The 11,271-nt window shown below is 67.5% G+C and overlaps 4 protein-coding genes across 6 annotated transcripts; all 4 read right to left on the reverse strand.

Moving 5' to 3' along the window:
* Window positions 1-53: 53 nt before the first annotated feature.
* Window positions 54-4,005, reverse strand: COASY (Coenzyme A synthase). The gene is made up of 9 exons (XM_064636285.1): window positions 3,371-4,005; window positions 2,852-3,066; window positions 2,573-2,704; window positions 2,182-2,371; window positions 1,771-1,835; window positions 1,055-1,139; window positions 810-907; window positions 584-730; window positions 54-322 (listed from the first exon to the last, which is right to left on the reverse strand). The coding sequence occupies exons 1-9, from the start codon at window positions 3,978-3,980 to the stop codon at window positions 254-256; spliced, it is 1,611 nt and encodes a 536-aa protein (XP_064492355.1). The 5' UTR covers window positions 3,981-4,005; the 3' UTR covers window positions 54-253.
* Window positions 4,006-4,151: 146 nt separating this feature from the next.
* HSD17B1 (hydroxysteroid 17-beta dehydrogenase 1) lies at window positions 4,152-6,095 on the reverse strand. 3 transcript variants are annotated; one of them, XM_064636327.1, is made up of 6 exons: window positions 5,710-6,095; window positions 5,382-5,543; window positions 4,933-5,112; window positions 4,763-4,856; window positions 4,477-4,660; window positions 4,152-4,405 (listed from the first exon to the last, which is right to left on the reverse strand). In XM_064636327.1, exons 1-6 carry the CDS (start codon window positions 5,804-5,806, stop codon window positions 4,235-4,237), a joined length of 888 nt encoding a protein of 295 aa, XP_064492397.1. In that variant the 5' UTR covers window positions 5,807-6,095; the 3' UTR covers window positions 4,152-4,234. The 3 variants fall into 3 exon arrangements, with proteins under 3 accessions (XP_064492397.1, XP_064492396.1, XP_064492395.1); XM_064636326.1 differs by having other exon boundaries at window positions 4,152-4,660; window positions 4,763-5,112; XM_064636325.1 differs by having other exon boundaries at window positions 4,152-5,112.
* Window positions 6,096-6,192: 97 nt separating this feature from the next.
* Window positions 6,193-10,140, reverse strand: NAGLU (N-acetyl-alpha-glucosaminidase). The gene is made up of 6 exons (XM_064636313.1): window positions 9,503-10,140; window positions 9,221-9,368; window positions 9,000-9,146; window positions 8,739-8,824; window positions 8,310-8,566; window positions 6,193-8,075 (listed from the first exon to the last, which is right to left on the reverse strand). Exons 1-6 carry the CDS (start codon window positions 9,904-9,906, stop codon window positions 6,859-6,861), a joined length of 2,259 nt encoding a protein of 752 aa, XP_064492383.1. The 5' UTR covers window positions 9,907-10,140; the 3' UTR covers window positions 6,193-6,858.
* LOC135402810 (collagen, type I, alpha 1a-like) lies at window positions 10,043-10,774 on the reverse strand. The gene has a single exon (XM_064636271.1). The coding sequence runs from the start codon at window positions 10,772-10,774 to the stop codon at window positions 10,043-10,045; it is 732 nt and encodes a 243-aa protein (XP_064492341.1).
* Between the last annotated feature and the right edge of the window lie 497 nt (window positions 10,775-11,271).

The following is an 11,271-nucleotide window of genomic DNA, read 5'->3' on the forward strand; positions in this document are numbered from 1 at the left end:
GGTGTGGGGGGGACAGAACTGGCACAGTGACACGGGACCGGCACACGGACATGCACAGTGGGAGCAGCCTCTTTACTGGCACCCAGCGGGGCTCAGCCCTGCAGGGTCCTCCGCACTGGGGCACGTCAGGATGCCCCGGCCCCTCCATGGAGCCGGATGGGCTCGCTGGGCTCGGTCCCGCGCTGCTCTGTCCGCCGGCTCTCGCAGGGCAGTGGTGGACACGGACCCTCCCAGGGCCGTGCAGGACTGCCCCTCACAGGTGGGGGTCGTGGCCGGGCTCTGGGCGCAAGCGCTGCTGCAGCAGGTCCCAGGCCTTCTGCACCTGCCAGAGAACCACCCGGGGCAGCACCTCAGAGTCCACGGACCCCGAGAGCGGCACCTTGGCACAGGGTCACGCAAGGGTCCCATGCCTCCTCTCCCTTCCCAGCTGCATCTACATCCCCAAATCCCTCCCTTGTGGCCGTGTCCAGAGGCAGCCTCGATGGTGAGAGCACACCCAGGCACACAGTGCCCAGTCCAGGCACAGCACTGAGCCCTCTGGTCCCCCAGGACACCTCCAGTGCTGCGGCAGCCCCGGGCTCACCTGCTGCCGGGTGACATCTGGCTCCCAGAGGGTGCAGAGTACCACCTGTGCCCACTCCACCCGCTGCCTGTTGGTCATCTGGCTCTGCAGCCGGCAGCGAGCGGCCTCCTCGCTCAGCCCATCCCTGGCCACAATGCGCCTCACGGCCTGGCAGGGACAGAGGGGACACTCGGGGAGGCTGAGGACCAGCTCTGGCAGCGAGCGAGGGGCCCGGGGCATGGCTCACCTCCTCCTCTGGGATGATGGCCGTCCACACCTCGTGGACCATGTCCTGCCACCCGGCTTCCAGCAGCACAGCAGCATCCAGCACACACACGGCCTTCCCTGCGGAACAAGGGCATTCCTCAGTGCCTGGCCATGGATGGAGCGACGGCTCCTCGGCTCTGGCCCAGCCTGGGCTCAGCTTCCCCCTTCCAGCAGCACAGACACTTCACTGATGAGCTGAGGCTGCAATGGAGCTGCCCCCATTACCCTGAGAGTCGGCCTCCAGGATCTGCTCCCTCACCATCCGGGCTATCTCAGGCCACACAATGTCTGTCAGGCTCTTCAGCCGCTCCTACAAAGGACCAGGGCAGGATTCAGGATTTGGTCCTTTACCCTCAGAACTCCTGGGCAGCCAACAAGGGGATGGTGGCTGTCAGCAGTCAGGGGGCACCCAGGAAGGTGGGGGGGTATTATTTTCCTTGCCCTGCCAGGCATAGCAGACCCTTGGTCTCTGCTGCCCCTCAGCACAGTGAGGTCCCGGTGCAGCAGCACCCACATGAGACCCATCCACCCAGGGGACCCCTCAAGCTGCCTCCACCTGGGGCTGGGGCAGCACCGGAGCCATAGGCTGAGCACTGGCCCCACCAGCAAGGTCAGGTGTCACTGAGCTCCCTCGGGTACAAGGGGCAGAGAGCACCAGCTCCACATACGTCAGGGCTGTTGCTCCACACTGGGTGAAGGAAAAGCATGGGATAGAGGGGACAGGGATGGGGAGACAGCAGCAGCTGCAGGGCAAGAGGACTATGTCCAGCACAGCTGCTGACTCAGCTACAGAGACAGATCTGTCCTGCCCTGTCACTGACAGGAAGCGTAGCCAGGAAGGTGTCATCAGTTCAAAGGACTGAAAACTAAAAAGCCTCAACAGAAGGGGAGAGCTCCCCTGGCTCATGGGATTAAACACTGAGTCTCCGTGATGCTTCTACCTGGTTTCCAAACACTTTGGCCCCAAGGACTTTCCTGTTAATTGTCCCATCTTCATTCAAGATCTCTGCAAGACAGAAGCACAACAGGTTTGGCAGGAACAAACCCAACTCCCATCCCTGGGGCAAGCCTGGGTCAGGGAAACATCTTTGGCACAGGGCTCTCAACAGGACACAGAAAGGGCCTGTAAGATCTGACCTGACTCATGAAAAGGACAGGGGAGAGCTCATCCCAGGCAAACAGCAGCCCAGTTCAGCCTTCCCCACCAGCAGTTCTGACATGGACACGACATTTGGGGAGCCCAAAACCCATGGGACAGGAGGGGGACACAGGCCAGGGCTCCTTTGGATGTTGGGACACCCCTCCCTCCCCCTCCTCCTCCCAGTCCTTCCCACAACCTCTGGTGGCTCTACCTGCCCCAAAGGCTGCCACTACTTGCTCGTAGGCCGGGCCACCAGGGACATAGACGGCGTGGCCCAGCTTGTCGGCATCGATGACAAAGGCGCCCAGGTGCCCCAGGAGTTTGGCGATGGAGGTTTTCCCACTCCCAGTGCCCCCAGTGAGCCCAATCACATACGGGCGTGATGGCAAGGCTGGGTCTCGCTAAGGGAAGAAGGAAAGCCATGGCAGCAAACGGAGGACTGAGCTTTGCTGGAGAAGGATCCCAGTGCCCCAGCCTGGAGATGGGCATGAAAGGATCTGGCCTGCAGAGCAGCAGGAGCATTGCCAAACTCTGTGGATCCCAAGATTCCCACCCCTCCTCCCAGGCACACCGCTCCCATCACAGCTGTGGTTCTCCCTCACCCGTGGGGGCTGCAGCAGCGTCCCCAGCAGCCTCTGCCTGAGGCTGGAGGAGCTGATCTTCTCCTCCTCGTTCTGTTGGTGGTCAGGGTCCTTCATCAACTGGATCTCATGGAGAGCCAGCTCAGGGAGCCCCTGAGGAGAGAAGGAAGCCCCAAGGACCATCAGCTGTAGGAGTGTGGTGGGTGAAGGGGAGAACACTGACCCGATTTGCCCCCAGGCAGTGGCAGGCAGGGGCGAGAGGGGGGCAGGGGCAGCCCTGGGCTCCAGCACGGGAATTACGTTTTCAAGCCTCTTCCTATTCACAGCCTCCCCTCCCCGGCGGGTCTCCTCGCTGACCACCAGGCACTGCAGGTCGGGGTCTGTGACTGAGGGGCCGAAGGGGTCGGCCAGAGGCACGATGTCGTAGCTCAGCGAGGGCTTCACATCCTCCAGGAACTCGCGGAGCTTTGCTGCCCGCAGCTCATAGGGCTCGATCAGCTCCGGCAGAACCTTGTCTACCAGGTGCCGGGAGGGTGGGGAAGCACAAGAGTGACAGAAAAACAAGACCAGGAGAAGGGAGACAAAACTCGTCCATGACTTTGAGTGGCTTACTCCCTCCTGCCCTTGCTCCCGCTGCACCCACACACCTTGCTAGCTGTGGACAGGACACCAGGTCCCCACCGGGTACCCAGTGTCACCTTGCCTGGGTGGCACCGCTTTGGGTGGGTGGCTGCCAGGACCCCCCGTGTCAGCGGTCCCCCAGATCACCTCCCTGCCCCGGCCAGCACCGGGCTGACCCCTCGGCCACCCCGGACTCACGGCGGAGCAGGTCTCCGTCGGCCACCCCAGCCAGGAGCCGCCGCCGGGCCAGGAGGCAGCAGGCGCTGAGCAGGAGCCGGTGGGCGCCGTGGAGCCGGTCGAAGGTGCCGCCGACCGCCACGTCCAAGAATTCGGGGAGCGTCGCGTCCGGATCCCGCTCGGGGTCCCCCTCGGGGTCCCCGCCGCCGGTGTCCTCGCCCAGTAGCATCGCGGGCAGGCTCGGCGGGCAGCCGTACACGGCCGCGGCCAGGCGCTGCAGCCCGAGCTGCACCGGCTCCGGCGGCCCCGGCGCCTCGGCGGCGGCCGCCAGCAGGACACGGGGCGGCCGTGCCAGGCGGCGGCCGGGGCCGAGCAGGACGCGCAGGTCCAGCCCCCGCCGCGCCGCCGCCGCCTCGTACAGCGCGGCCAGAGCCCGCAGCAGCGCGGGGCCCGCGGGCGGCGCGGCGGGGCCGGGGCCGGCGGGGCCGCTCAGCCGCAGCCCCGGCTGCAGGTGCACGTACAGCGGCCCCGCCACCAGCCCCGCCGCCGCCGCCACCAGCCCCGCCGCCCGCCGGGGCAGCGCGGGCAGCGGCGCCGTCAGCACCAGCAGCCCCGAGGGGAAGGGCGGCATCGCCCCGCCGGATGCGCCGCCGACCGGAACGGGGACGGGACCGGCACCGGAACGGCACCGCCTCCCGGGCAGCCCCGGCGCGGCTCCGCCCGCGGGAGGAGGAGACCGGCAGGCCCGGCCCCAGTGCGGCCCCGCCCGGCCGAGACTGAGCGACAGGGACGGAGCCGGAGCTGTGCGGATGCAAAGGGCTTTATTGGGGACACGGCAGGACCGATCCCCCACGGCAGCGGGTCCCGGTGTCCCGGCGGCTCCGCTCAGGGCTGGTCCCCGCTGACTTCGCTGCCGCCGAACACGAAGTCGTGCATGGCGCGGACGTACGCGGAGCCGTCGGGGCTGCCGAGCCGCAGGCGCCAAAGCGGGGCGAGGAGCTGGGTGCTGGCGCAGCGCAGGGGCGGGCAGAGGCTGACGATGGCCTCCAGGAACACCTGGCACCGCAGAGGGGTCAGAGCCGTCCCTGGCACGGCTCCACGGCCACCCCCGTCCCGCGCGGACTGACCGGCAGGACGTCCTCCACCTCCTGGGCCGTGTCGCGGAAGAGGCTTTGGCAGTGCCGCAGGTATCGGCGGTACAGCCCCCGCGTCTCGGCGTCCAGGCCCTCCAGCTCGCTGCCCTCGGGGTCCGGGCACTGTAGGTTGGCCAGGAAGCTGGTGTGGACGGGCCCGCACTCCACCAGTGTCACGCTGCGGGAAGGAGCGAGATGACACCGTATCCCCGCCCTGGCATCTCCCCGTCCCAGTGGGCGGTCTGCAGGATCCAGCCCCTGCGGCACCGCCGGCACTCACTGGATGTTGAAGGGGCGCAGGACGATGGCCAGGCTCTCGCACAGCCCCTCCACCGCAAACTTGCTGGCGCAGTACACGGCATTGAAGGGTAGCCCTGGGGCAGAGCCGCACCCTGAGCACCGGGGCTCTTCCCCGCGGCTCCCCACGCCCCAGGGTGCCGGGTGTCCCACCTTGCAGCCCCCCGATGCTGCTGGAAACAATGATCCGCCCGGCCCTGCGGCGCTTCATGGCGGGCAGGAATGCCTGGATGGTGCGGACGGCCCCAAAGAAGTTCACATCGAAGAGGGTTTTCATAGCCTGATCGGAGCAGGTCTCCAGAGGTCCCATCAGTCCCACCCCCGCGTTGCAGACTGCTGGGCAAGGTGCAGTCAGCCAGGCACTGCAGCCCCCACACACCACCGAGTGCTAGAAGGCAGGAATGGGGGGGCCTTTCCGTGCTAATGAGCCCTTGGCACCTCCAAACCCATCTCCTGCACACCTGCCCCACTGAACATGTCCTGTCCCAGCCCCAGGATACTGGCATCTCCCATGATTTGGCATCTATATTCTGGGAGGCTTGTGACCCTGGAGATGTCCCCCCAGCCACCCAAGGGACAGCAGGAGTAATGGGAAGTCATACCCAACACGTCCAGGCGCTGCTCCTGCACCCGCTGCACGGCGGCTGCCAGTGAGTGTGGGTCGGTGACATCGAGCTGCAGGACCTCCAGCGTGTCAGGGCAGTGGCTGCCCAAGTGCTCCAGCAGCCGCTCACCCTTGGCCAGGTCACGCATGGTGGCGTAAACTGAGGAGAGAGCGTGGCCGTGGGCAGCGAGGCCACAGAGCCCACCCCCCACAGGGCTGACCCCAGCCCACCCCCAGGCACTGTCTGTCCTTGTTGAGGTGTTGCCTGGCCCAGCCCGGAGACCCCCAGGGGTGCTGGACCCCCCAGGGCAGCATTGTCCCTTTACCTTTGAACCGGCGAGTGCTGTCGGCCGCCAGGCGTGCGGCCAGTCCCAGCCCGATGCCCGAGGAGCAGCCCGTGATCAGCACCGTGGTTCTCTCCATGGCAAGCAGTGCTGGCCGAGGGGGCCGTGCTGCTTAAAAGGGCTGGGAGGGGGGTCCCTCCACCCCACACCACATTGTTGTGTCTGCTGCCTTATCTCAAGGCCCCTCCACAGACCTCCCTGCGCGTGCCTGGGGCTCCCTGCGCCTTGATGCTCTCGCAGGTGCTGTGATAACAACCCGCAGGGGGAGGCTCTGGGGCACAAGGGGAGCTGCAGCCCCGGGGAATCCGCACCAGTCACCACTCACGCTGTGCTGTGCCAGGCTCTCCAGCTCCCAGGACTTGCCTGGCAGTGCACTGTTCCTGCTATGTGGGCTTAGAGCCAAGCTGCTCCTCTACCCCTTGTGTTCCACACAGTCCTGCACTGGGGAGACAAGTTGGACACGCATAGGAGAAAAAAAGTCTTTATTTGCTTCACAGCTGGGCTCTACCTGAGCTCCAGCTGGAGAAAAGGCCTCAAAAACCACATCCTGATGGAGCACGGCCCCAGCAATGCTGCAGGAAATGCCACTAAGTCTTTTATGATACAGAAGGCACCAAACATGGGCAGGGCCATGCAGTACTGGGTCCCCGCAGGCACTCGGGTCCAGGGCTGCTCTGCCCCCATACCACTGCCACCTCCCTGTCTGCTTCTCCACCATCACTGCCCCTGCAAGCCAGCCAGGGCCCCACAGCAGGGACACGTCTGTCCTGACCCTCTGCAGAATCCCCCCAAGCTTCCAACTGGGAGCACTGGGGCAGCCCAGCTTTCCAGGGGATAGGCTCGGGGCAGACAGGCAGGGCTGGGCACAGAGCACAGTGCAGGATGTGTCCCTGGGGCACAGCCTGCCCCTCATCCATCTGCTAGCCCCCCTCAGGGCATGTCCTGCCTACACAGTAGAAACAAGGGGTCCAGGCTGGCTGGGTGCCACCAGGGCTCTGTGCCCACCTTCCAGTACAGCCAGGACGCAGCCATCAGGTCAGGAGTTGCAGGAGCCTTGACTAGGAGGGCACGAGGGCTCTGCCCTCCCTTCCTCTCCCTTCCTGGGGGAGGCTCCGGAGGCACAGTCCAAAGTCATGCCAGCCCAGCCCGGCTGCGCCACAGGGCACTGGGGTAGTATTTGAGGAACAGCTTCCTGGAGATCTCCAGTGTGTCCCCAGCTGGCACGGCCGGGTAGCGCTTCTTGTTGTAGACGAAGCCTCTCTCCACTTGGAAGACAGCCTGGTTGAACTCGTCCTGGTGGAAGGGGCGGCCCGAGTTGAGGCTTTCCACCAGCACAGAGACGAAGAGGCTCCAGCGCACTCCATAGTAGTCCAGCACCAGCCCCCCCAGCTGCTTGTTGGCATAGTCCAGGATGTTCCCACTGGGCCCCCAGAGTGTCACCTGGTTCCGGGCGTTCAGCTCGTACTGCTCTGCCTCCCGGTCGCTGGTGGCCATGGCACGGGCACTCTCCAGCCAGCGGCCGAGCAGGAAGAGGCTGTGGCTGGAGAGGAGGCTGTCCAGCTCGGGCAGCAGGTCGTACACCAGCACGCCACCGGCTGTCAGCAGCTCTGGCAGTGCGTGCCTCTGGAAAGCGCTGCGGATGTCCAGGTAGTAGTTGCTCACCAGCTGCTGGGCCGCCTGCCGCGTCACGTCCACCAGGTCGTAGCGGAAGAGGGGGCTGGAGCCCAGCTCGGCGCTGGCGCTCAGCAGCAGGCGCCAGGCCTCGTACACATCGCTGGCGTTGTACCAGAGCTCTGTGTCCATGTGCAGCGAGGGCCGGCGCACCAGCGGGCTGCGGTTGTGGTTGACGCAGACGCCGGTGCAGTTGTACGCGCTGCGGAGGAGCAGGCGCCAGGCGCCGGCTGCAGCAGCGTTCGGGGCGCCATAGCGGCGCTCGGCGTAGCGGGACACCCAGCTGGGGAGGTCGAGGGGCTCCTGCCGCCAGCCCAGCTCATTCATCAGCTCGTACACCATGTCGTTCTGCTCGATACCCTCAGGCACCAGCCCTGTGCCCACCATGGTGGAGTTGGGGAAGCGCCGAGCCACGAAGGGGCCATGGTTGATGGCCTCCACGGTGCCAAAGAGGCCGTGGTTGCCCCCGAAGTTGTGCAGCATGCACCAGATGAAGGGTTGCCCGTAGAAGGACTCTGTCCACTGGTAGACAGGTTTGGACTCGGCAAAGAGGTCAAGAACAATCATCTTGCCAAGGGGCACACCGTGCAGGAGGGCCCGCACCTGTGCCGGGTGCCAGAAGTCTGGCTGGTGCTGGAAGAGCCAGCCCTGCATCAGCCACAGCGCCTCGGGGTCAGCTGGGGATGGAGGAACACAGGGTGAGGTCCCCTCCAGGCAGGGCCCACAGGTGTCCCAGGAGGCCCTGGGGCCACCAACCACCCCTCGTGGAAGGGGCTTTGAGGGTCTGGCACCAACGGGGTCTGTCGAGCGCAGGCAGCTCAGCGCTTGCATGGGGCCCACAGCCTCCTTCCCCAGCCCCAGTTATCCCACCTGGAGCCTCACAGCTGGGCCAGCAACGCACACTGACCCACCTCCTGTCATCGACCTGAAGACAGCATTGCTGACCCTCGAGAGATAGGCAGGGTCAGAGGAGAGGGGGGTCATCTCATTGAAGGTGTCAGCACTATAGACGTGGTCTGTGCCGAACTCCTTGATCAGCTCCTTCAGGAAGAGGGTCCCGATCACCTGGAACATGGGGTCCTCCGGGTCCAGCAGGTAGATACATGAGTAGGTGCAGTCGAAGTGGCTCCAGCCCCCCAGGCGAGTGGCATTCACGCGTGGGAAGACACTGCGCCAGACAGCAGAGATGGGGATCAGGAACAGGGCGGGACAGGAGCACTGTGCCCCTGCAGAGACAGTGCACCCTCTCGGGGAAGCTGCAGGTGGGAGGTGCCATAGGTGCTGTTTTGCCGAAGGTGTGACCTGGAAAGGGCCCAGGGCAGAGCGAGGGCAGCACCTACCGAAGGATCCCCTGCGGCACATGGCCCGCGAAGGCTGGCAGCACTGTGGTCATCCCCAGAGAGCGCATCCGCTCCAGGATCCGGTACTGGGAGAGAGAAGGAGGGAGAGAGCAGGGAGAGAGGAGCCCATGCCTCCTCGCGAGGGGCTCCAAGAGCTGCTGGAGCTCGGGGAGGGACGCGGGGGTCCCCGAGGCTCCATGAGTGCAGCCAGGGCAGGGGGTGACAGGGGTCTGCCTCGGACAGGCATGGCTGCCCCGGTACCTGCAGGTAGAGCTGCTTGAGGTGCCAGGCAGGCGGCAGCGGTCCGGCCCAACGGCGGAGGTTCCCCATCCTGTTCCAGGCCAGGAACGCGGGGCCTGTGAAGTACTTGTCGATCTCCGACTGGTTCAGCCCGAGGTTGCGGTAAACCTGCGCCGGGCGCCGGGCGTCAGCCGGTCCCGGTGTCTCCCGGTCCCCGCCGCCCTCCCGGCCCCGCTCCTCACCCGCTGCCACACCGCCTCCTGCCCAGCGAAGGCCGGCGCCAGGTTGATGCCGCTCAGCGCCATCCAATCGATCTCCCGCTCCCAGCGCGCCCAGTCCCACCAGGCGAAGGAGTAGCTCTGGGCGCACACGTTCTGGTAGTAGCGGTACCTGCGGGAGCGGCGGAGGCTGCGCCCGGGCCGCCCCGCGCCCCCGGGGCCCCCGTTACATAAGGGCGCCTTGTCCCGCGCTAACGAGGCGTGAACGGCACCGCGCGGCCCCGCGGCCCCGTTACCTGCCGTTACCTGCCGGGGGCGGCGGCGCGGATCTCGGCCCGCAGCCGCGGCAGCGGGTCGGGCAGGCGGAGCTGCGCCCCGGACCAGGACAGGTGGCAGCCGCAGAAGTCGCGCAGGTAGCGGTAGAGGCCGGCGGCCGCCGCCACGCCGCTGGAGCCCGTCACGGCCACGGCCACGGCGGCGCCGGGCGGCGACCACAGCCGGTACGCGTCGGGCCCGCCCGCCGCCAGCGCCGGCTCCACCGACAGCGACACGGCGGCGGCCCGCGGGCCGAGCAGGCGCCGCGCCAGCGCCCGCACCGCCGCCTCCTGCCGCGCGTCCCCCGCCCGCGCCGCCGCCGCCGCCAACAGGAGCAGAAACGGCAGCGCCAGCCCCGGTCCCGGTCCGGGTCCCAGTCCCCGCCGCGCTTCCATCGCAGCTTCCTTCCCCTGCGCCAGGCCCCGCCTCTCCCGGTACCGTCCCGCCTCTCCCGGCCCCGCGGCGCTGGGCGGGCCTGGCGGCGGGGCCGGGCCTGAGCGGGTACCGGGCACAGGGCGGAGCAGGGTTGGTTCAGTGGGCGGGCTCCGGCCCCTCGGAGCGGGGACATACCGGGCCAGGGTTGAGGACAGGCGCTGCCTGTGCCCCGGGGCCACCGCGGCCCCTTCCCCGCCCGCTCAGGGTGCCCGGGCAGGGGGACCCCCGCGGGACGGGACCCCCGCCGGGGCTGCCCGGCCGGGGCGAGTCTGGCACCGGCAGCTCCGGACATTTCGCGTTTCCCACCCGTGACGGCTCCCCGCCCCTGGGGCAAACCGGGCCGGGGCGGTCCCGGAGCATCCGCCAGCCCGGGCCCCGCTCCGCCCGGGCGGGGGCGCTGCGAGACCGGGCAGCGGGGCCGCCGCCGGTGCCCCGGGGCCGGGGAACGCCCCGGCTGCCCCAGCACCGCGCGGAGCGGCCCCGGGCCAGGCCTCCCCCTCCGCCCCGAGGGACCCGGGCCGGACCGGCGGGAGGGAACCCCGCCAGGGAGCGGGGCGGGCTCGGGCTGCCGGGGTCTCTCTCAGCTCCAGGGCCATTCGTGGGCACTGCCAGGACAGAGCCCGGCTGCGGGGCGGCCCGGGGCACGGGCGGGGGAGATCGGGGCTCCCCGAACGTCCCCAGCTCAGCCCACGGGAGCCCCCAGGGCTGCCCTGTGGCCCCGGAGCCATGGAAACGGGCAGAAATATTGTGATTGCACTCAGGAGTGGTGCAAGAGCGCAGGGGAGCGGGTGAAAGAGGAGAGCATCCCCCGGGACTGCTGGTACCCATAGCGGTGGGAGAGCATCCCCCGGGACGGCGGGGAGCCGGCCCCTCGTCCGAGGGGTGCGGGACACTGGTGGTGGTGGGGGCAGTGCAGCGCAGCTCCTGCCCTGTCGGGACATCAGGAGACGGGAAACACCGACTTCAGCAACACAATCGCCAAAACCCCGCAGAACCGTCCCTTCCGCTGCTCCCGCACACGTGGAAGAAGCTCTGCGGCAGGAAGGGCCTGAGTAAACACGCCACCCCCCGGGGGGAAGCAGGGGGTCCCTGCGGCTGGGGGGGCCGGGAGCGGGGCACAGCCCTGGGCATGCAGACCGTGTTGCCCCACTCCCCGTCAAGAGCACCCACAGGACCCGCGTTAATCAAGCTGGAGCTTTTCCTCCTGCACAACTCCTCGTTCCACCGTTATGGGGTTTATCGGGGTGGGCAGGAGGTCCCGGGACAAACGGCCCCGGCCTGGTCTTCACTCAGGATGTCGCCGGGGCTCGATAAGTGCAGAGACA

This window comes from Pseudopipra pipra, chromosome 26, assembly GCF_036250125.1.
Source record: "Pseudopipra pipra isolate bDixPip1 chromosome 26, bDixPip1.hap1, whole genome shotgun sequence".
In the NCBI taxonomy this organism is placed as follows: Eukaryota; Metazoa; Chordata; class Aves; order Passeriformes; family Pipridae; genus Pseudopipra; species Pseudopipra pipra.

Bases quoted from the DNA above. Each gene is read 5' to 3' on its own strand.
- COASY (XM_064636285.1), bottom strand. From the start codon at position 3,980: ATGCCGCCCTTCCCCTCGGGGCTGCTGGTGCTGACGGCGCCGCTGCCC. The intron at 2,372-2,572 runs GTGAGGGAGAAC...TTCTTCCCTTAG, and splicing joins CGCTGCTGCAGCCCCCACGG to CGAGACCCAGCCTTGCCATC. The intron at 731-809 runs GTGAGCCATGCC...TGTCCCTGCCAG, and splicing joins CCATCATCCCAGAGGAGGAG to GCCGTGAGGCGCATTGTGGC.
- HSD17B1 (XM_064636325.1), bottom strand. From the start codon at position 5,806: ATGGAGAGAACCACGGTGCTGATCACGGGCTGCTCCTCGGGCATCGGG. The intron at 5,544-5,709 runs GTAAAGGGACAA...CTCTCTCCTCAG, and splicing joins CAGCACTCGCCGGTTCAAAG to TTTACGCCACCATGCGTGAC. The intron at 5,113-5,381 runs GTATGACTTCCC...CTTGCCCAGCAG, and splicing joins GCAGCGCCTGGACGTGTTGG to TCTGCAACGCGGGGGTGGGA.
- NAGLU (XM_064636313.1), bottom strand. From the start codon at position 9,906: ATGGAAGCGCGGCGGGGACTGGGACCCGGACCGGGACCGGGGCTGGCG. The intron at 9,369-9,502 runs GTAACGGCAGGT...CCGCTCCCGCAG, and splicing joins CGCGCCGCCGCCCCCGGCAG to GTACCGCTACTACCAGAACG. The intron at 8,076-8,309 runs GTGGGTCAGTGT...CTCCATCCCCAG, and splicing joins CTTCAGGTCGATGACAGGAG to CTGACCCCGAGGCGCTGTGG.
- LOC135402810 (XM_064636271.1), bottom strand. From the start codon at position 10,774: ATGGGTACCAGCAGTCCCGGGGGATGCTCTCCTCTTTCACCCGCTCCC.